The sequence below is a fragment of the Anas platyrhynchos genome, chromosome 12 (genome assembly GCF_047663525.1).
Source record: "Anas platyrhynchos isolate ZD024472 breed Pekin duck chromosome 12, IASCAAS_PekinDuck_T2T, whole genome shotgun sequence".
Lineage (NCBI taxonomy): Eukaryota > Metazoa > Chordata > Aves > Anseriformes > Anatidae > Anas > Anas platyrhynchos.
In genome coordinates this window covers 15,785,355-15,809,147 of record NC_092598.1, presented here as the reverse complement: position 1 = coordinate 15,809,147, position 23,793 = coordinate 15,785,355, and the positions used below count along the sequence as shown (strand labels likewise).

At 36.8% G+C, this 23,793-nt stretch overlaps 1 protein-coding gene across 4 annotated transcripts in view; it reads left to right on the top strand.

Annotated features, from left to right (window-relative positions):
- FTO (FTO alpha-ketoglutarate dependent dioxygenase) overlaps nt 1-23,793 on the top strand; it is a 243,140-nt gene that overhangs the window by 55,266 nt on the left and 164,081 nt on the right. For all 4 annotated transcript variants that reach the window (XM_027467172.3, XM_027467171.3, XM_072043739.1 and 1 more), the window contains exons 5-7: nt 8,821-8,900; nt 10,682-10,825; nt 17,591-17,710. In XM_027467172.3, coding sequence (XP_027322973.1) covers nt 8,821-8,900; nt 10,682-10,825; nt 17,591-17,710 — 344 coding nt within the window. The remainder of the gene's footprint in view (nt 1-8,820; nt 8,901-10,681; nt 10,826-17,590; nt 17,711-23,793) is intronic.

The window sequence follows — 23,793 nt, the reverse complement described above, 5'->3', positions numbered from 1 at the left end:
TCTGTTGAAAACACAGAAACTGATACCTGAATGTAAACTTTCACACTTCTAGTTAAGACTCTCCTGTTTTAGCAAGACAGAGGATCTGGCTTGAGAACATAGTAAATTCTTCCTACCCTGCCCAATTCCATTGTAATTTGTGGATTTTTTTTCTTACAATATTTATTTTGCTTCAGAGAGGAAAAAAAAAATCTGTTGAACGAGCAATTCCAACTGTACAGGCCAGACTGCAGAACATAAGTAGAGTTTTCTCAAATCTTGTGAGAAATGGAGCTCTCTCCGATCCTTTTATTTGTAGATGACAATTCCTTTATTAATGCAGTCTTACTAAGTTACTGTGAACTTCTATATCTGTATTGAACAAATTGGAATTATGTTGAAAAAAAAACAACTTCCTGTTTTGAATTGGATTATGGATTGGCTACATATGATGTAAACTATGACTATAGCAGCCTCTAAATTGTTTGGCTCCATGATTCTTGAGGTGGCCGTTACACTAATCTGTGGATGTTTTATTGGTCACCAGTTTTAGACAAGAAGACACAACACTTCTCTCATTCCTCTACACTTCTCAATGTCCATATTCAAACATACCGTTTCCCGGTAGTGGGATTATACAAAGATTGTAATGAACAAAACCGTCATACTCTTAAGAGTAAGTCTGTCTCATGTGCAGTGGATTAAAAAAAATAATAATAATAAAAAAAATTAAACAGAGCTCGTTTACTTGAAGCTGAGCTCACACACAGGTTTTCAATCCAAAATGTTGAGGCAAGGATTGTGCATAAGGCTTGTTGACACAAACTTTTTTTCTTTTGGCTTGTGTTTTTCTGACCTATTTGTGTTTTAGCAAATCTAACTATAAATCGCACAATCTAAAAATAAAAACAACCTTTCTGGCATTGTTATGTTTGCCTGTCAAGCCAAATCACTAGACACCTCTGAAGGGTGAGAATACTTTCAGTGTTGCCTGTTGTGCCTTAGAAGGTAGATACTACAACACTTCCTTAGGTTGACCTGTCCCACTGCCAGCTTACTGGGCTGAACAGTCTTTCGCCTACCTTCTGGCCTCCCAGTAAATATGAACACGTTTTATTTAATATATGCAATATGTTTGAGCAATTAAAAAAGTGTGTGTAGGTAGCCTGCCTGTGCTCTTAAGTATGTTCAGACTCGAACAAAGTGTGTTAGATATGAGATCGTATGGCATGGTTGTGTACATGGGCCTCCCTTTTTTTGTATGTGGTATTATATAGGGTAGCAGCCTGAAGGGGAGACAGACATTTCTTAGATAGAAGTGAAGCCGAGGTGGCAACTAAACATTCCTAGAAAGGCAATTATTAATCCATTTCTGTGTAATACTGGTTGAAGGATCAAGTATGGCTTTCATCTCATCCTTACTGACTGGAAAGTTTGTGCATAATCAGCTTTGCTGGGCAGCAGATTCAGAAGGCAAGTAATAAAACAAGGGGACTGACCACTATTTTTATTGCAAAATACTGTAAATTATAGTAGTTACCAAATCATAAGGACGTTTCTTATTCTCCAGTGAAATTTATATACTGTAACTAAAGTATTGGGAATGCTATATGAAGGGAGGGTCAAAAAGTAAGTTTATTTAACAGAAAACATCATGGTCATGTTTAGATGGAAACAAGGATATATTAAACATTCTTTTGAAGATGATGTGTAAATCACTTCCTTATTAATACTTCGTGGAGAGCTATAGTTTGAACTCTGTAGACCAGGTGTTTGATAATCTCTTGCATTTCCATAACCTTTATTTTTTCTCAATTATTAAAAAAAAAAAAGTGTTTTTAATTGGCAGCAGTCTGAGACTATTCTAAAACTAGCAGCAGTGTACATTGGAACTGTCTTTATCATTTTCTATTAGTGGAAACGAAGGACAATTATAGATGGACATGTACAGTTGTAGCGTATTTTTTACAGTTCAAGTTTTGTAAACTGACTTTAATGGGAGATGTTTTTAGGATGCCCTCTAACAAATAAAATATAAGAACTTTTTATAAGATGTAACTTGACAGTACGGAACATAATTCTAGATTAATTTAGTTTGTCCTTTTAAACATTCATGTAATCTAGAATCTCATTTCAGTAAGCTTAATAGTTTTGCTAGCATTACATTAAAAGCAGTGGACACAGTATGCCAAGTATCTAGAAAATGCAACATTAGAACAATTGTATTGCACAACTGACTATTAGCTGGTAGTAGCTGTTGATGTAGGTGGGATGCTTGGTAGGACTCTTTCTCTATCTTCTGACTCATCCAGCTGGAGCAACTAACATGCAAACACTGCAATTTTCAATTTTCAAATTTTTCAGTTTCAGAAATGGTATAGTGCTTACTGTTTTATGTAAATATTGTGAAATACCGAAGCGGCAAATTTGGTATGCTGTTTGTAATTAAAGTCCACTCCTAATAATTCCTGTAAATAATAAATATACAAATCAAATGTATGAAAACTTGGTAACTTGTTATTTCTTTGAGAAGTGCATGAGCACATAAACTTGTAAATCCTGATCTGAGTATAGGAAAGTACCAAAAAAGAAATTTAAATTTGTTTTTAGTATTTCTGTTAGATATTTAGTACTGCTCATGTTCCTTTTTTCATTGACTCTGTAAAATGTTTTTGTTTGTATAGGTGGAATTCTAGTAAAATGCAGTCTTTTTAAGATTTACACCTTCATTCTCAGCACTCCTCTACAGATAAAATAAGCCGTAATTTGTTTGTATGTTGGTACTAAACATGATGTGATCAAATCATCCATTTCAAGATGAGTTATTACAATAACACTAATGGATTTTGTTTCAACTAAATGAACAAAATATGTAATTATTCAGTAAAATTGACTTTTTCGAGGCTTGCTTTTCCTAACTTGAAGAAGAAAGATTTGTTGGAAGACTGTAGATCTGCTGCCTAAAAACCTCAAATCTGAACTTTATATCACTCATGAAACGGAAACACTTTAGCCCAATTTAGAATAATATATTGGTCTGCAGAGGAAGTGCATACTGAACCCTGCTGTCTCAAGTACACAGTCAAGGGGTGTCTAATATGAAACGTGTTGGGTGCATGCAATAAATCCAAAACGCGTGGAGGTGAGCAAAGGGCCCCATCTGCTCTGCCCTAGAGCATGCTTAACTAGGGTTGTCATGGTCTTACTATTAAATTGGAATCTTTCCCCTAATCTTTGAGTTAGACATGACCAGATTTGCAAGCAGATTTACAATTTTCACTAATTTTCCTACCATGACTTCAAAACATGCTCAACAAAAATACACTCTGGACTTTTTCAAAGGAAGATGATTTACTTTTCTGCAGCTGTTTCCCATAGATCAAGCTCTTGCTTGAAGGTTAGGGTTTTAAAACAGCATGAAGATGAACTTGGAATCTTATACCCTTCTCCCCCCCCCAGCAAATTATAGTTGAAGAAGCATCAAAAAATTATTTTCATAACCATCCAGAAGTTGGGTGCACACATTGCAGAGGTTGGCTTGTGGTTAAAGATAAGTATTTAATGGAAACACTTCCACATGTATATAGTGGCTCATTAAACTATTTCTAGATATTTAATCTGCTTCTATTTCCACAAACTAACTTTTGAACCCTTTTTGCTCTCTAGCATCTTGAATGTGTTGTAGTTTTTTAACCCCATGTTTTTCTTGACTCCACATTTAATCCAAATGCTATATTCCTTGATTAATAAGACTTCGAACCCCAGAAACTTACTTGTTGTTACCAAACTTTGATCACAAAGTTGGGCAAATTTCAGACATCTTTATTTACTTGGGTCTTTTAATTCACGTGGTGTTTTGTTTGTGCACACTTTTCTTGTTTAAAAACTAAAAATATTTTTTTAATCAGGGCCAGATCATCTCTCTAGCTTTCTGATATGAAAGCTGTACAGGACACACTCCATTGACCTGTAATTTCTTGGGGAAGGAGACATAACCTTCCTCGTGCTTTCAGCTGCCATTCTCACTGTAAAATTAGTTTGACTTGATTTTCTGTTGTTGAAGCATTACTCGGAGATGGGTGAAAGAAGAGCTGGTTTCTATCACCTCCTGTCAATCTCTATAACCATCGCATTATGTTGGAGTGTACCACATGATTTGTGAAGCATATGCAGTCCTGCATGTATTAAAACCATTTAAATAATTAATGTTCCTTGTAAAATGGTCAGATAAGTTTGATAAAATGGCACACATGTAACCTTCCCCTCCTGGTAGTTACTGCTATTCTTAAGCATTTTAGCATAGACGTGCAAGCCCTCAGCCAACCTTCAGCGATGTTGTATGTAGGTAGGCATAAAAGCAATTGTACAGAATTGGAAATAAAAGAAAAATATTGTAGTGCTTTTGGAAATCAGACTGTAGTATCGTTTAAAGTCTGTTTATGGTCATTAAAATAAATTGCACAAGCTCTTTTTACTTTTAGGTATTTGGTACGTAGAATATCAAAGCTTTTGCCAGTGCTGTAAGCCCCACTGTACATTTTACCTGCTTCAATACAAGCTAACTGTCTAAATATAAAGTTCAGGAAGAACACTTCTAAGAAGATAGAAAAGACAACATAACCCCATGTTGCTAGTCCTGGAGCATTTTTGGAAATTGTGGTTTGTCTTCCTGGGAAGTACTTCACCTGGAAGTAACCACAATTGTAGCCTTTAGTCCATTCTTGCTTCAGTAAGGATTAGGGAAGGATTAACTTCCTTTCTTTCTACCTTGCATTTGTTACATCTTAACACAGTGATGGGGTCTATAGTCATTGTTTCTTGGACTACATTGGCTCATCACCACACTGATGCTCTTCCAGTTCAGTAGAATTAGTTGAGTACGCATTCATCTGTGCTATGTCCATAGATACAGAGAATTTATGTCCATACATAATGCATATATCCAGTAATCAGCTCTTTTGACAGAGGTTCTACAAGCAGAGGGCTCTGTTCATATTGCCTGGAGATTACTGAACTACGATTCTGATTTGGAAAAGGAACCCACCACGTCTATCATGAGGCAGCAGAAGAAAAATTGAAACATTGTGGTATTTGACTGGATCATCATGCTAGATGATAGTGTACTGGTGTAGCGTGTCCCTGTATGCAACAGGAGATAAATAGCAACTTCTTAACCTGAAAAATCATAGTGAAAACACTGTCTTACAAACTTGAAACCTAGAAAGCCTTAAAAAAAAAAAAAAAAAAGCCTAGAAAACCTAAAAAACCCTGTCTGAGGGAAACTTTGGCTGAGCAGAAAGCATACCATGAGATGTGGATGGGGCAGGGGCTGAGAAGAGCATGGTCAGGAGGACTGGCAGTAGCTTCAAGCAGTGGAGGGGACCATGCTGAGCTTCTGGCGTAGCGAGGGGTGTCTTTGTGAAAAGAACAGGAGGGCAGAAGGCAGTACAGGGGAAGGACAAAGATCTATGGCATGAGCTTGCCCCCACAATCTAAAATGGGACCTGCAGCGCCCAAATTCCAAAATGTGTCTGCTGTTTCTAAACAGAAAATCACCAGGCATCTTGTCTGATAGGGGGACCCACTCAAAGAAACATAGTCTGCATCTGATGAAAGAGGGATGGTCGGGTGTTAAAACATCACTGTTACTTTCAGGAGCCTTCAGCCTACTTCTCACATAGAATTTCTGTGCAAACTTTAGCAAGTCCTTTATCCTCACCTGCCCTTTAGTTTTTTCTGTGCCAGTTACCAACTTCATAGAAGTCTTGCACGGGTAAATATATTCAAACCCCAAGTATTTTAGATAATATTTTTTTCTGCAGATGCAAAGAATAAGGATTTGTAATAAATAAAAATTCAGTTTTCTTTGTTTTGCACAAGGTGTGTTACCTGAAATTTCTGTCGCTGGTGATTCTGTGAAAAGGAATTGTGTGCATTTGCAAGTAATCAGATCATCTGCTGAACAGTCTTACGGCTTCTTAGTACTTCATCTGTAAAGGCAAAATCCTTTTGCTTATGACCTCCAAATTATTTAACCAGACTTCAGGTGGATAACTTTGTTTTTTTAAGGTAGCTTTGGCCACCTGTGCACAATCATATGTATGATTAATTTCTTTTAATAAATCTTGCCCAGACTGGGCTCAGCTAGTAGTCCTCTAATGGGATCTGGCCCTAGAGTGGCAGATGATTCATTGGGAAGTGGCAGGCAGAAAGTACTACAAAAAAAGAAAAAAATCCATTTAAAAGAAATACAAGTTTTGCCTTATACATGTATGGAAGTCATCTCTCTGTTTCTTAAATACTCCAACTCAGACAGAAAACTGAAGTTATTTTTTCTGGCATTTGAACGCCAAGTTTGTTACCAAGTTCTGTTCCCTTGAATGCGAACAAGGCCTTTAGAATATAATCAGCAGGTTGGGGAAAGTGAAATAGACGTTATACTGGCTGAAGTGCAAGTACTGACCCATGTTAGCCTAGTGACTAGTGGCACCATGGCATCCTGTTGGTGCAGGTAATAGCAATGGGTGCATTGCCTCTGCTTTGATTTAGAAAATTCTCTTTGGTCATCACAGCACTTGAGCATGTTAGAATGATTGTCTTCTACAATTACTATTTTAAAGTTGGGTAATTCGTGATGTTTTAAAATTTGTAAACCTCTGAAAAGCCTGTGATACACTTTAGAACAACTGTTTGTGCTAGTGACAGCATTTTCCATAGATGCGGGAAAGTTTTGGCAGGAAAGCAGTCGTTTTAGCAGAAAACTGTAGTCCAGATTTAAAAATACTGTTGTAATAGTCCTGAAAACGGTTGAAGGAGAAGATTGTGTTGATAGATCTTGAAACTCTACCAAATACATTGTTGGTGTTGATTGTGATTTCAAATTCAAAAGTCACTTCTTGTGTGCTACATACAGTTCATAGAAGTTCTGTTTTTCTGACAAGTATTGAAATGAGATCTCCATGTCACAGTCCACCTGAATTTGTAGCAGGTAAGAGCCCAGTGTTTTAAGGCAGAACAATGCCATCCTGGCTCTTATTCAGGACCACAAATTCAGGAGAACTGTATGACAAATAATTTGCCTGCGTGAAGTTTTTCAGAGCAGGACCTAAATGTATGGAACTGGCGAGGCTGCATTTTGTTTTTTCTGAGCCTCACCAATCAGCACCTCATCATGTAAAACTCATGTTAGCTCTGTGTGCTGTATTTTACTTAAAACTGTGAGGGAGTTGTGCTACTTCTGACATGGGTGTCCAAGGAAACAGTTTTGGTTTGGCTCTCAAATCTGAATAAAAGTTTTTGCAATGGCCAATATAACAAGAAGTGCTTTTTCTACTCAATTCATATATTTAAAAAAAAAAAAAAAAGGCACATCTTTACTGTAATTGGTTAAGATCTAGGACATTTATTTTTTCAAATATCCTTTGAGACGCACAGGCTGTGAAACTTCAACTATTTTTGTGCAATTAGTCTTAGATGAATTATAAGCTTTTAAATTAAAATAGCAGGCTTGTTTTTAAAAGTCATAATCGATTAGGGACAACTGGAAGCAATTTTTTTTTGGGGGGGGGGGCTCTACAATGAAAGATTTGCCAAGGGTTTGAATGAAGGCACAAATCAAAACATAACGTTTTTGATGCTATTTGATACATAAAACACACCAAAATGAATGGGCACTGAATGAAGTGGTGGAAGTGTTTAAGTTAATTTTATGTCATAGTTCTTCTTGAAAGTGATAGCGATATTTAAATGTTGCCCTGTCTGGAGATAATACTGTTCTGTGGCCCTTGCAAAATTTGGCTCTATGTAATTTCGGTCTTAAATGCCTACGTAAGAAATTGCTCTTTCCTATTTGGCTTTTGGTGGGTTTTTGCTTGTTTTGGAGCCCTTTTCAAGCTTTTCAATTTCACATATCTGCAGACGTCATGTGAAAAGAAAATACGCCTCCCATCTAAATGTTCTTAGTGGGAATTCAGTCATTGTTCGTAACGCTTGTGTGCCTGTTCTTCATATAAACTTCTTGGGTGTTTTTTTTCCAAAGTGATGTTATCTGCTGCCTTGGGTGTGCACTTTGTTAATAATTGCTTATAACATTCATAGAAAGAAGACGTTGTTCTTACAACTGGGGTGAATTGAGTCATTCTTCTGAATTCTTTAGGCTTTTATCATTTTGAATTTTCAGGCTTGTTAGAAGGTAAAGAAAAAGTTTCAGAGCATATCGGTTTTCAGTAATAAAGAGAATATCATTAAGCCTTACACACTGTTCTTTTCAGTCTGGTGGACTGTCATTATGGTCAGAAGAGCCTTTTCAAAAATGAGCAGGAATTCAGGGGTCAGGTTTCAGGTATGCAAATATTGATGTTTTAAAGAGAAGTTGTATTTGTATGATGGAAGGATGAAGCTTGTTAACTTCTCATCATGCTGTATTAAAATGGCCAAAGCTAAACTCCCTGAAAGAGTAAATACTGATGAGGGTATAGACTCCAAGTTAACTAGGATCCTGCAGCTTTCTATTCTAGTTCTTTTCTGATAATGTCTGTATTTGGCTTTGCTTGCCAACTCTTTAGGTCATCTAGTTTTCTATATGGTTTTACTTAGTTTCTGCTAACTTATGTAAGAACAACCCCGAAATTACCTTACAGCACATCTTGACATATTTTCCTGAATGTCTCGTTGAGTTTGAGAGGACAGCATAATTTTCACACTAAAATCGTTTGAATTTAAAGCGCTTTATGAACAGCATTCAGTGTAACACGGAATGTTGCTACTAGATGTAATCTCAGCTTTTCCAGAGGAATATATAATTTTTTTTGCCTTACTTAAGGTTTCCTAATTTTTCTCTAGATGATCTCAATATGACACATCAGCACTGTGTTCTGGCTGGCTTTTCACCTCGATTCAGCTCCACTCACAGAGTGGCAGATGTAAGTATAAATGCAGGTAATTCTTTAGTCATTTGTAAAGCTAATATTCTGATACTGTAAATGTAGCATCATGTTGTCTTACCCAGAACTGTGTTTGCAGTTACGCTCATGTGTCAGGCTATTTGTTTACTATTGGACTGATGTATGGTTGCTTCTACATCAGTAATTTACCTGAACTCACAGTCACACGTGTAAGATACAATTTAGGAATATGCTCTACCACATCACATGAATTGCTGAAGTGTAGAGACAGCTGCATTTTTAATTGAAATTATTTTTTAAATTATTTTTTATTTTTGTTATTTTCATCTCCCAGTCCTAGATGAAAAGGCAGTATTAATGATAAGAGAAAAATACTCAAAGCACATGTGCTCACTGTGCTCGCTGGCTAAAACAGCCTGTAGGAGGTCAGAAAAACTAAGATGAGTCATGAGTATGCTTTAAATGGGATCCTTCTGTGCATCCAAGGACAGAACAACTAGAAAAATGATACAGAGCTCCTTCACTGAGTCATTCTGGGATAACCAGACTTCAGCCTGACACACTCAAGTGTTAAGATGCTTTTATTTACTCGACTTCTATTCTTTATTCTTGTCCATGGCTTTAGCATTAGTTTTATGTAGTACTTGAATGGGAAAGCATATAGGAACATAAAATAGACTGTAGCATAAGAAGATACTTAAAAAAAAATATGGCTTTCTTTTTTCAGCAAGGCAAAAAGTACCACTACTGAAGCAAGAGAAATACATGTAAATCCATACTTTTTTTTTCCTGTCCTACTAGTTGGTGCAATAATGGAAATGAAGTGATAGCACCAAACATGGACACAGACATACATTGTAGTTGTAGTAAAAAAAAATAAATTAAAAAAATCCATTATTTGCCAAACAAAGCTATAGTCTGCTCACTCGATCTAGACTTTGGCATAAAGCAATATTACACTGTGCATTTTAAAAACCAGTGGTTCTGTGTTTTACCTCTTTTACTTTAAGAGTCCTCTGACCTACTGCTCCTGTCTCTGTGTTACTCTTGCAGGAAAATACACATTTATTTTCACTGTGAAAAACTTCTCTATTAAGTGATTATGCTTTGTTTTGGTAAGCTGTTGTGACCTCAACCTGTATAGTATGGAAATATTTGTTTAAAAAGCATATGAGACCGGTGAGGTCCGTATTGAAGATGATTCCCGGGAATCTAACTGAAGGTACAGATAATTAATTGAAAATAATAAGAAGATGTAGTTATTTTACTTTTTTTTTTTTTTTCAAATATATATATATATATTTATTTTACGTATTTCCTTGTAATTTTTGAAAGAAACTCTGAAAACAAAACAAAAGCAACAGAAGTGCAGGTCTGGTTTGTTCATATTATCTACACCTTCTAAGCAATCAGCACTCCTGAGTGGATATGGGATTCCATTTGAGTGTTACTGGGAGCCTATAAAACTATGCGTATAAAGCTGATTATTAAATATCCTCAAAAACTGCCAGAAAGCAATGGAAAGTATGGCTGTAATTGTGAAGTAAATTTAAAAGTAATCCTATTCTTTCTCCTTTCAAATTATGGTTTACTATTTTGTGTTGATGGATTAGACTTTTGCATTATCTACACAAACAGCTACATAAACCAGAAGACATTAAGATTTTGTGTAAAAGATCATAAAATAAAGTTACAGAAATACATCCTTTCTGCTCCTTTATTTCAGAAGCAAGTGGTGTATTTGAGAAATATGTATGCTTTGATGTGACTAAGTATTCATTTTTATTATATCTTTATAGTGTTCAAGAGGAACATTGGAATACATATTTGGACAATGTGAACTGGCACTCCAGAATTTACAAACTGATTCTAATTCAGGGGCTTTATCTTTGAAATCACTGGAAACTGCAGTTGTAAAGCAAGTGGAAGAAATACATAATGAGGTGAGATCATTGCACCGAAAGTGCTGCAGCTGGATTCTGACAGGTGCAGTCAGGTGGCATGTGTTGAGCACCTCACAAGGCATTGCACTATATAAGTTTGTTAGCTGTTTTTTATTCCCTATTTACTTGTTTACAGTGATTGGGATAAACTTTGATCTGATCATTGCATTCCCATGAAGATTTCGTTTTTTCTTTCCCAAGATCCCTCTGCTGGGAGAGGCAGAGTAGTTTCAGTAACGTTGGTTTCATTGTGCCAAATCACAGGGTGGCGGACAAACCAAACTACTCTAGTCCTCCTGAAACGAGAGGGGCAAAATGGAAGGAAAGCACACAAAGTTTTTCAGTTGTTTGTCAGGTGTTAAGATAATTGCCAGTCTTTTTCCAGAATGCCAGGTGTGAGACAATTGCAAATATGTTCTTAAAAGCATATTCTGAAGAAAATGTAGTGCAAATAATCATGAAGAACATACTTCATTCGGCAGATTGTTCTGCACTATAAAATATGCAGTTATAACAATGCACTTCCATAGAATTTCACTGAAGCTGGCACAGTGCTTTATGGTTTGACATAGAGATCTGGAGTTTTAGGAAACACAGATTTAAAAATGTCTGTTTTGGGCTATTGTGGAAATGGTAATTTTTTTGTGGTATAACAATAAGCAGTATCATGAAGAATGTAACTTTGCTTTTACTGTTAGTGGATAGTCAAGGAAATGATACAGTGGAATGGGTGGTCTTACAGTGGTGACATTTCCAAAAATGGTTAGTTAATTGCTTTTTTATTTTTATTTTTTATAAGAGTTAAAGAAAATGCAAGTCAAGGCTGTGTGTTAGGAGTATAAAGTGACCTTGTTTAGCTGCTCTGGAAAGTTGCCTTTCAGCTGTTCCTAACAAAAGTGATCATGACCATCTCTCTGTAAAAACAACTATAGTAAGCAGCTAATACAAATTTCTGAACCACGTTTTGCTTAAATATCAGTCACAACATTTGTATACTCACACATTTCGAAAGAACTAATCTGTACTGCTACTAAGATAAGTACAATCAGCATTATATTGGAACATCTGTAGTACCAAAGTAATTCACACTCAAATTAGAATTTTTCTAAGTGTTTTAAATTGCTATCTGCTGAGGAATATAATATTGTGTGTTGCTAGACAACTTCATAGAACACATTTTTATTTGTATTGTGCTCAAAGTTGGTAAAAATTAGTATAGTGATGGCAAAAGCTTTACCCCTTGACTTCCAGCAAAACAAGCTCCTAGAGCAATTTAAAGAAGTCGGATGCATGCAGGGTTTTACAAAACATTAATCAGGCTCAGTCCATAAAACTATACACATATGTGGTTTGCACAGCTAGGGCCACATGCACAGCTGGTGTAAATTTGCACGGGTCCTTCAACATCAAAGACCTGTGCCATTTACATCAGGTGAGAGACTAGCCCCTGGTGTTTGCAGTCACCTGAATAATTTTGCTATGTGACATACAGGGATGTTTCCTGTTACGCATATGGGATATACTGTAACAGAAATCATTGTTTAACTTGTACATATTGTGCACTTAGTCTTAGTAGACACATTGAATCTATATTTCATTTGAAAAGAGAATACCCAGTCACCTCTTTTTTTTCTTCACAAGGTCACCTCCTCACTTAAAAGATAAATTCCGTATGTTCAAGTGCTATTTAAATTTCCCTTTTTTAGTGCACAAGTAGACAAAGTTACCATTTGTTTACCACTGTGGTAAATACACATTTCTTTTTCAAACATCACTGAAGTAAAAACACACAGATCTGTGAGGCTGATGCAGGTTATTGTTGTTGTTATTGTTTTGCCTGTGAAAGCTTCCCGCTTTCTTTTACTCACTGTATGATAAACCTTCATATTTTCAGGCACATAATACGGGTTCTAGATTTCAAATTTTCTCAGGCATATGAAGAACAAGAACATGTTTCCTTTCTTTAAAGAATTAAACTGTTCAAGTACTGATGAAAATAAGTCTTCCATTCAGTAACTGTGGTCAGGATTCCATCTCTTTTTTTTTTTTTTTCTCCTTTGTTATTATTTTAAATAAGATGAACTGTCACCCAATTTTGCCTGTGTATTTCTGTTTTGGTATACAGCTTATATACCTCTGGACCAGAGATTATGGTCTTGAAATTGAGCATTTCTATCAGAAGAGGAGGCAGTATGGTTGTATTCCACTTCCAAAAGTCATAATTGAAGCTCTTTGCATGTTTTAGCTCAGATAACTAAATGCATCCTCAGTAGCTGCTTCATCTTCCTGAAATGCTATGGGTGTTCTTCCCCTTTTGCTGACACCTCCATAGTAGCATCAGAGATCATTAACTGGAGCAGAACCATCACAGTGCCATCAGCTGATCCACAACTAGGCTAAAATTAAGTACTTGAGTGCAGATTCACAGTCTGTGCTGAAATTAACTGCTCTGCCAAAAGAGGTCTGGATGAGTTATCTGTGTCTCCTTGAGGGAAAAAGCCTAAGAGCAAGTCTGAAAGAATGAGGTATGATTCTGTGCCTTCACTTTTGTATTCCTGGGCAGGAAAATTGACTTGCTGTGTTGATTAAGTGGTTTAGAACTGAAGATCTGTAGCATTGGTAGAGACTTTCTCTACTTTTGTCGTGGGCAGAGAAATCCATAAAAGAATTTGGTGAGCATCTGGGGGCTCTCTTTTCCGATTGCTAGCTTTCCCAGAGTTCATTTATCGGAGACCTCTCTTGGATGGCATGACAGAGGCCTTCCCGTGGAAGAAGCAAGATTTTAGTGAGATGGTTTTCAGCATCACTTTGACTTAACCTTGTTGTTGTGGCCTCCCTCATTAAAACAGCCTTCGGAGTAATATCTGAATTCAGGTACATAATTCAGCACGTACCTGAATTATGAGATACATGCTGTTTGTTAGATGTGCAAGTCATTTCACCCCAGTACGTACTTTGTAGTTACAAGCTTGAACACTGTTTCAGTGGCAGGGTATCCTAGGAGCACTGTGGCAGGGTGAACAGAAGTAATGTCCTGGACATCTGTGAAGTACAGCGTCCTAACAACAATGCTCACATGGTGTTAGATTAAATGAAATTATCCCTTTAAGCAGTCAGATTGCTGTTTGGCCAGGACCATTCCTCCTGAAATAAATGACCTTGTATAGCTCATTGAATGCGAACCTCTGCCCCTGCTGAATCACACTTCACTTTCTAAAATTTATACAGCTCCTGGCTAGGCCTCAAGCAGACCTGCAGGGACCTGGGAAAGCCCACTGGCAAACAAACACTTTTAAAATGATAGAACACTGCTGACTAAATGATGTAAACGCTCGCATGCATAAAAATAAATCTGCAGAGAAGATGGCCTATTCTTTGGGTGTCCGAGAACAGTTGTTCACCTTGCTCAGAGGAGTGCAAGGTCTGACAGGATTTCCCCTATGTGAGGAAGCTCCGAGGCCTCCTTATTTGCCACCACCAAATGAACAGTCACAAGTTCTCTGTGAAGTAAAGCTTCAGAGCAACTTCCTTAGGGTCAGGGATTTGTGTTTAAAATGTAGCAGGCTTCAAAGTAAAGTTTGAAAAAGTAGGATTTTGTTCTTATTAGTGTTTTGGCTCAGCACTAATCAACAAATCCTGATGACCACAATTAAAATTTGAGACTGAATTGGTTGCTCTGTTGCTCGTACAGTCACTCTTGCCTACAGCAAATCTATTTCTATGGTAGCAGCAGTTAAATTTATCATGATTTAGCATTTCTCTGTCTACAGGGATGTAGAAAAGCTGAGGCTAGCTAAGTTGAAGGTGGTAGATGTGGAAGGTACGTGGTGGTGGGTGCTGAGGTCAGGGCTGAGGAAGGGTGGTGGTGTCTGCGGCCCAAGGAAGGCCGACGTGTGAAGGTACATCACAGTGAGCTGACAGCATGGTTGGTGGCTGGCTAGGACAGAAGAGCAAAAATATAGATCACCTACATCTGTGGCATTTAATAACCAATACTTTTAAATAATTGACCGAGGAGCACTGCATCACAAAATGTCAAATGCTGCTGTTGGCCTTTTACTACCCGGTATTGACTATAACCTAAAATTGGCTTTTAATCATTGCTAAAGGACAACTTGAAAAAAAATAATCTGTTGAGGTTAGACATATAAGGCCTGATTCTGAACTTTCTTGCACAGATGTAAGTCACAAATGAAAAATGACTCAGGAGACAGAAGTTTTCCTAAAATGTGCAGTGTGTGTATTTTATTTACGTGTTAATATGTTTAGGCTTTGTCCTGTTCAGTCATGTAAACTACTTGCTGATCTGAACTAAAGTTAGCTCTAATATATGGGAGTCACCAAACTAAAACTCTTTGACAAAATCCGTGTCAGGAACAGTTGACCTGAGACTCCTGTCATGGAAGATGAATGTCATGTATCTTGAGTCCCAGTAAGGCTAGAATTGAGTTTTTCTCTCTTCCGTGTGTACTGTTGTGTTTTTTTTCCTGGTATAGCTCTAATTCGTGTAAGGAGGTGGAAGGAGGCAAACCAATAGGGGATGCCTTCTTCCTGCAGGAGAAGATTAGTGACTAGAGTTCAATGAAAGAGTTTAAAAATTAATGTTAATTTAGTGTTCATGTTAATTTTGAAATATCAAACAGCATAATTGGAATATCTGGAGATTTGTGCTTACTGGTGTCTAAAGCAAGGATAGTGACAGAGAAATTGTCACCCATGCATCAAGATGACTTGTTTTCAGAATCAACCCTTACCTGGCCAGAGGTACCAGTTCAGAGCAGTCCTTTGTCAAGGCGCTTGATGGCTGAATTTGTGGATGAAATGCTATTTTTTCCCTTCTTCTATTAACTCAGTTTAGAGCTAAATTTAGGTATTGTCAGATGAATATGGACCTGATTTTGAGAGCCCTGCCTAAATTTTTACCTATATTGTTGTCGCTATCATTGAACAGCCACACGTTGCCATTTGGTACCCTGATCTCTGATGAGATCAGTTACAGTCCTTCAGAAAATTAACTGTCCTACTGCTAACCCTTATCTCTTGTGTATGCTGAAAGGGATCAAGATATGTTTAAAATTTGGTCAGGATGCCAGACTTGACTTAGACTGAAATTATGTAGATTAATGTAACAAATCAGTATGATTAGTTAGAAATCAGATTGACTGAAATAGATTGTTATCATGATGAATGATATTGTAACTTTCATTTTAATTTTTTTTAAATAATTTTTTATTAGTTAATGACCTCATGTGATCTATTTCATGAAACGTATTTGTAAGATATTACGTGTTATCATCCTTTCATTGGAAGAGACCAGAAAATAGAAAGAAGAAAAAAGCAGCGAGTACTCCAAACTCTAGTTGAACTGTTGATGTGTGCTCAGCCATCCTAAAGTGGTGCATAATAATTTTTAGCGAAGCAGAACTTGATACTTCATATCTTGTTTATACAGCAGAAGAAGAAAACTCTGCTAGGGAGGATGTATGTCACTGAACTTGTGTGCTAAGAAGCCACTATGCTTGCAGTAATTTTTTGAAAATATCTTTAAGATTTATGTCTGCCAATTAATTTTGTTGTTATATTTTACTAAGAGTTGATCTAATGTTCTTTTTATACATTTCACATTTAAGTATCTTTTACTGCAGTCGTTAATGTGTATTGACCAAACATTTAATGTTAGCTGAAACGCTTTCAGATTTCCATAGCCTTGCAGGAAAGAAAGAGTTAGATGACAGCTTTGGGCAGTTTTCTTTATTCTTTCACCTTGGCAGGTTCTCTTTGTTTCCAACATCAGTGTCAAGTAGGGATAAACAAAATCTTTGAGGTAGCAAATAATGATTAAAGTAGCTTTGAACTTGGTGTGAAACGTAACTACCGCAACAAAAATAAATACATAATTCTAAAGACCAGACCCATGGATTGCCATTAAAGAAAAAGGCTCAGCAGGAATTAGGATAAGTGAAATTATTTTGCTTAATGAATATTTGATGAGTTATATATATTTATCGTATATTAAAAGCTAATATTTCTCATGTGTTTAAACCTAAAGGGCCACCCATATATGATTTGGAAAAAAAACAACACCCCAAACTAGCAAAGTATTACAATATTTTCTGCTTCATATTCTAAATGAAAGTATAACAGTGTTCCTGATTAAATTTTTATTGCTTCATTGGGATAATGTTTTCTTTGTTAAGCACAGTTGCCACACAAGCCTAGTGCTAGAAAAACAATTGGGACATGTTACTACTAACACCCTGAAAAGCCAAAACTTGCTTTTTAGCCTTACTTTTCCTGCATACATATCATTGGCAAGTTTTTGCTTTAAGTGCAGTTCCAGTAGAGGGAGCACGAGCCTGGCCACAGCTGAGCACTGAGACTCAGTTAATCCTAAAGTTTTTGGTAGTTTGTTTGGTAACTAGATTATTTGGTTAACTATGAGAAACTGTATGTCATTATAAAACTATGCACTTGTTCCATAGCAATTGGCTATGCTGTATTCTAGCACAGTTTATTTACTGAAAGTTTCTTCCATCCTTCATATAACTAAATAAAAATAACAATGGGGTGTAAAGGTACGTTTAGAAATAAATACTCCAGTAATTTTCTCCTTTGCTGGGGCTGTTTAGGTATATCTCGATTCATGTACTACCCCATTCCTGCCCAGAAAAAATAAATAAATAAATAAATAAATAAATAATAATAATAAAAAAAACAGATAATAAAAACAGATTATTCATGCAACCATGTGTTTTTCTCTTGCAGGTTGAATTTGAGTGGCTCAGGCAGTTTTGGTTTCAAGGCAAGCGGTATTTGAAGTGCACTGATTGGTGGCTTAAGCCAATGGCTAAATTGGAAGAATATTGGAGAAAAATGGAGACTATGGTAAGTACTGGTTTTATAGTCTGAAGCTTTTAGAGCTTAATTCTGAGAGCACTAACAGTTAGGTTTTTAACTGTTCTGTAGCAACAGAATTTTTGCTTTATTCAGAACATCTGAAAAGTAGAATCAGTATAATCCTGCGATTTCTTTGCTACTGGGGGAGAGAAATAAAAGAAATATGAGCAAAATTAGAACCAAAAACCAAGAGGAGATTTCAGTTGTATCCTGACTTCACTTGTTTATAAAGTATGACAATGCCAGAAGGTGACAGGCAGATATTGCATCACACATTAGTACCTGAAACTGTGCAATGCCACCTGGTCATGAAACAGCAAGATAGACAGTGCACCCTTTGCTATCACAACAGTTGTGAATGTATCTGGGTGAAGGTGAAAGTAAAACCCGATGAGCTGAAGGTACAGCTGGCTGTTAGTAGTGCACATGCACGATTACGCGATGGCTACAACTAGCTAGAGGTGATTAGTTTCTTGAATCCTTATAGTTGTGGTAATTGCTCTATATTTGAAAGTACATCTGTGCCTTCCTTGATAGTGAGAGTGACTCAGTGACCACTGTTAACCCACTTGCTGTTGCTGTCTAAGTAGAGACTCAGCTTGGGGGACTTTGCTAAGTGTATGACACACTTGCCAGCATGCCTGCTTCTAGGTCTGCATGCAGGAGAACTACATCAGAAACGTGTCGTGCTGGTATCCTTCCATCTCCATCAGAAGCTGCTTCTGTGCCATTGCTGCTCACAGTGTAAGCTTCAACTCATCCGTACATGTCTTGGAAAAGTTTGTAATGTGGCTGAGCACACTGAATATAATTTGTATTAGAGGTGTTTTTGAAATCCCAGAGGTATGATGACACAATAATCTGTTACGGAGTTTTGAGGGAAATCTTATTGCTCTCTAACCTGTTCACAAGAATTTGGAAGCTTTTCTGGCAACAGCTGGATTCAGACCTGGAAAATGAGTGAGGAAAAGTGGAATTTTTATATGTGAAATCAGTTGCTGCAAGGAATCGGTGAATGTTAGACTTTCTTCCAAAAAAAGGGAAAAAGATTTATGATTTGTTTATTTTTGTTTTTGCCTCATTTTTGTGTTCTCATGTGCTGAAACTCAACTAATCTTGAATGACCTTTATCATTTAAAAAAAATGATTTGGTTTGTTTTTCTTTCAAATGACAACTTACCCTCTTGTAACAGAGGCTTAGATGAAGTAGAGACAAGAATGTTTGATTGTTATTTTATATCCATTGTGTGTTGAGAACATGGAAAAACAGCAAACTCAGGAATTCTCAAGGGTTAGGTTTTCTGCAATTGGTGTGACATTGCCATGTGTCTCTAATTAGAAACATGGTGGCGTCAGTGTATCTCCTTTCAACAGACCTCACGATGATATTTATCAGCAAACTGACGGTCGGGCCAAGACAGAAGCTGCTTCTAATTTAAATTTTAAAAATTGCTTTAAAGTTTTATGACTTATAATGCATTAATCACAATTAATTTCAGCTATTGAAGGAGACAGAAGAGAATGTTAATTGGGAATGTCTGTATTGTTGAGTCTCTTAGGTAAATGAGCTGCTTACTGTATTTTGGACTTGGAGGTGGGGTGGGATTTTTGGGTTTCAACCTACGTTTTGTCCTTAGTTTCACAAAGGGACAGTAGGGGGCAATGTTGAGCTGCAGTTTTAATGCGAGAGCGAGCACTGACTTAATAAAAATACATAGAAATGTAGCATTAACATCAAGAATTATCCCTGTTGCTTCAAGTTAGCTGTAATCTCTAAGATTCCATAACACAGGAAATCAATTGTGGGTTAACAAATTCAACAGCAATTTAACATAAAAAGTGCAGTGTTTTGGTGCATGCTTAGCTTCCACAGCATTAAGTTAAATCAAAAAGGTATTTCTGAAGGTACCCAGTAGTCTACAGTCAGTGTTTTTCCTCCAAATTTATAACTTTAACTGCATGATTCTTTAAAAAGTAAAAATAATAAAATAAAACCTTCACCTATATAATGTGGAAAAATGGTTAAATTATAAATGCCTTAGCGGTTGTTGATCTTGTCTCAGTAGAGTATTATTGCTTAAAAGGAACTGTTTTGTAAAGGAAAATAATGTATTTTTTCCTACACTTGTGTGTGAGCTAAACAACTCTTGACTTAAATTTTATGTGTGTGTTTAGAGTGATACAAAAGTCAGTCTGGGGTTCGATGTGTGCCTTTTTTTTTTTTTTTCCTTTGTTTAGCAATAGGGTTTTAAAGAAGAAAAAAAAAAGCGTTTTCCAAAATTTCTGCTTCTGTTAATTGTAATTGTTCCAATATTGCAGCAAAGTATGATACCTCAGAAAGTTAAGCCCAGGGTCTTCAAACCTTCGGGCTCTATTTAATATTTTTGTACTTTGTGGCAAGCACACAGTTTTATAATAATGGTTAGTCCTGGCATTTCTTTCCCTGCGGATAGTTTTACTTAGAGCTTGCTCTTGTGATGTAAATGTTAAACCTTTCATTTGAATGACATTCTGATAAAACATCACATTTCCCACAATATTACCTCATGAATTTATGAACCACTAAATCTAAAGCAGTTTAACCAATCTTCTTCTCTTTTCCCCCCCTCCCTTGGAAATACGAAGGCTATTCAAATCCTTGAGTTTTTTTTTAAAAGTCATCCAAGATTAACACGTTATCATGTGCAACATCAGGATAAATGCTTGCTGAATTCAAAGGGAGAGTTACCATTTGAAAAAAAGACTGTACAAGCTTTGCTTTCTGGGTAAAGAGAAGTCTGAAAAGCTGAAATCTCATGTGATATGAGGAAGTCTTGCTGAAGCTGTTCTGAGATTCAGTGGAGAGACAATTTGTCTCTCAGGGTCTGATATCATGCAAACCTTGCAATCTGACATTTATTTTAGCTATGAAAATGTTTTAATGCCGTACCAAATCAGTAAGAGCTGCAGAAGTCCTACAGTCTTTTTTTGTTTATTTTGTTTTAGGTTGATTCACATTTGAAAAAGTAAAATGTAAATCTCTGGAATGAAAAGTAAACATATATGATTGTACTCAAATGCCAAATCTTTAAAGATTTTTTTTTTTTTACATATTCAGAGTTCCTTTTTTTTTTAAAAAAAAAAAAAAAGATGCTCCTGGTAGTGCTATATGGTATGAATTGTATTTCCTGCTTTGACAGTCCATTTAGCAATGTAGCAATGTATTTATATGGCAGTTGGCCTTAATAACCTTTATTGACTTTGGTGGGTAAGAGCCAAGACTGGGATTATTAAAATGTATCAGTTTCATTGCAGTATAAAATCACAACATATATAATTATGTTAGGTAGGCTAGGCTCCATTTAATCCTACCTATTTATGCAGGAATTTGGCAAGATGATGAAAATTGTAGTTCTAAAACGTAAAGAAAAATGAGTGATTTAGTGTATTTAGCAGCATAACCGTTTGCCTACTCTAAAGGATTTATTTAAAGGAACGAAACATAGATCTTAAAAACCTGATTTTTAATGGTATAAGTGAAACACAAAAGTGATTGTTAAACCTTTTGTTTCACTTTTTGGAATCCTAAATTATAGCTAATGATACTGATATGCAGCATACCTTTTAATTTCCAAATGCAATCTATAAACATCAGCGTGTGCTTTCTGTGTAGTTACAGTGAGCAAAGTGGCATTCAACAAACTGATGTCTCTGCACAACTGTTTCATCTTGATTTGTACATTAAAAAAAAAAAAAAAAAACCATTAACTCAACATATTATTTTTATAGTTATTCTCTATGGTACATTTTTATCAGTTTATACAACTGAATTGAAATCAGAGAGCGAAGATATTTCCACGTAAAATTATTTTTCTTTCCTTTTTGAGGTCTGTTTCATTATTTGGTTCTGTTGCTGCGTATGAAGTATGCCATAGTTTCTGCTGTAAGCCACTATTGTCAGGGGCTTAGAGCCTGACAGTTAGAATTGAGTCTGGGCTGAAACTTGAGCTACGAAATCTCAGCCCAGGGCCATAATATATTTCTTTTTTCTTTTTTCTTTCTTTTTTCTTTTTTTTTTTTCTTTTTTTTTTTTTCCAAATTAAAACAAGCGTTTAAATATGTGTTTAAATCAGGGTATTTTGGTTCCAGAATAACCACCATAAGCTGTAAGACAAAATATGCTTTTAAAAGGAATCTTGCTGGCTTTTTGTAGACTTTGGCACTTCAAACAGCTCGCTAATTCTCTGCGGGTGGAGGGCATGAAAAGGTTTGGGGTTCACAAACAGGCTGGGTGGCTGGTAGCATTTTCAGAAAATGCAACTTATATTTGTATTAGTGTCATCTTGGCAGCCAAAATTCAAGAAATTCTGAGGTATAATTTTAATTTCTTTTTTTAGCTTCCTCCCCGTGCTTTGGGATATTGCAGTGTCACACTCGTTCTGGGAGGGCCGTGCGGTGCTGGGTGATCGTATTTGCCTAATGAGCTGTGAAATGTCGGCACAACATGGCAGCTCAAAGACCTAAATTTTAGCCATATCTCTGGTCTTTTGGGGCTCTTCTTATCTGTTTAGGCCAGACCCTTTAAATAAATGTGTTTTTGGCAGGTTATATTTTATGTACACCAGGAGTCAGATATTCCTGGAAATGTATCTTTTATCTCAACAACGAGAGGAAAACCCTGATCCTGGGGAGTTTGTTCTTTTTTAAAAATATTTTTTGACACTGATTTCATTGACCCCAATATTTTTAGCCATCAGAAATGGGCGAAAGGATACTGCGTGGCATACAGCAGAATCACTGACAATCTTTTTTTTTTTCTTTAAAGTTGTATTGCACATCTTTCAGAAAAAAAAAATATTTACAATTCTGAGGGAATTCAGACTTAAGCTTCCAAAACAAAGTGTGTGCTGAAAGCACAAAGGACTGTGTTTATGATTCTCTTTGAAGTGTTTTTGCAACAGGATAAGGAAAATTTTAGAAACTGTCTGATAGTGTTCAGGGTAAATACTTAAACCCCTTTAGAGAATTTCACACACAGATACTGTGCAGCAGAAAAAAGGATACTTATGTTTCCTAAAGCTGCTACAGCCTACAGCTTTGTACTTAAAGACAGAGGTGTTGAATAGAATTCTACTGAGGATACATCCAGTGACAATATCTACAGGAACATCAGAGCAAACCAGTGGATAGCACTTTCTATTTTTAACCCTTCTGTGAGCTGCTTGAGATCTAAGCTGAGTTGATATGAAGCACTATAACATTTCTATTATAAACTGGAATTGCTAAGAGGGCAGCCTTCCAGCTCGCACGGCGTCCTGTGAAAATGACTCTGAAAACATCTCAGGTTGTAACGCCGAGTGGCATGAGCCAGGGAAAGTTTCAGGCAGGCTACCTCGATGTATGTGCCACGGGGAGGCGAGGTGGGTTTCTGACAGCACAGGCAGGAGGGCCGTGGGTGGCTGGCCCAGCTGTGGGGCTGCTGGAGGGTGCTGCTGTGCTGCCTGCTTGGTGCCGGAGGTGCGCACGCTGCCCCGCTGTGTCCCCGTCTAGGTGTGTTCACACCTGGGTTGGGAGGTTGTTTGTCCGTGTTCTCGTGCACACCGCTGTTCTTTGGTGAGCCTGTTGTGAATGACTAAATTCCATTGTCTTGGGCTAAACCCTTCCTGTAGTAAAGCTTCTTTCTGTCTTCACTGTGGCTGTGTACAATCAGACCTATGTGGTTGTGCGTCGTGTTGTACATGCAAATACGTGTAGGTATGATGAGCTCTGTGTTAGCATTTAAAAACATAAGTGCATGCAACGCAATCAGCAGAAATCAAAGCCATGCATATAGGTTATGTCCCAGTTTTGTGTTTGAGCTGTATAAAAGGATCTGTCTGAGCTGAGCCCAGTGACAAGCAGGGTTCTGCATCACGTAGGAGTGGTCTCTGACTGGATAGCTCGCCAGAGCTGGTCCAAGGAGCATGTGTCTGTACATGCTTGCGCACATAAAACACATGCACAGGTGTGTGGTTTCTAATCGGTGATGATCTAACTCCTTCATGTAACTCCTGGATCATCTAAAGTTTCATTTAGAACAAAGTGGCTTATAG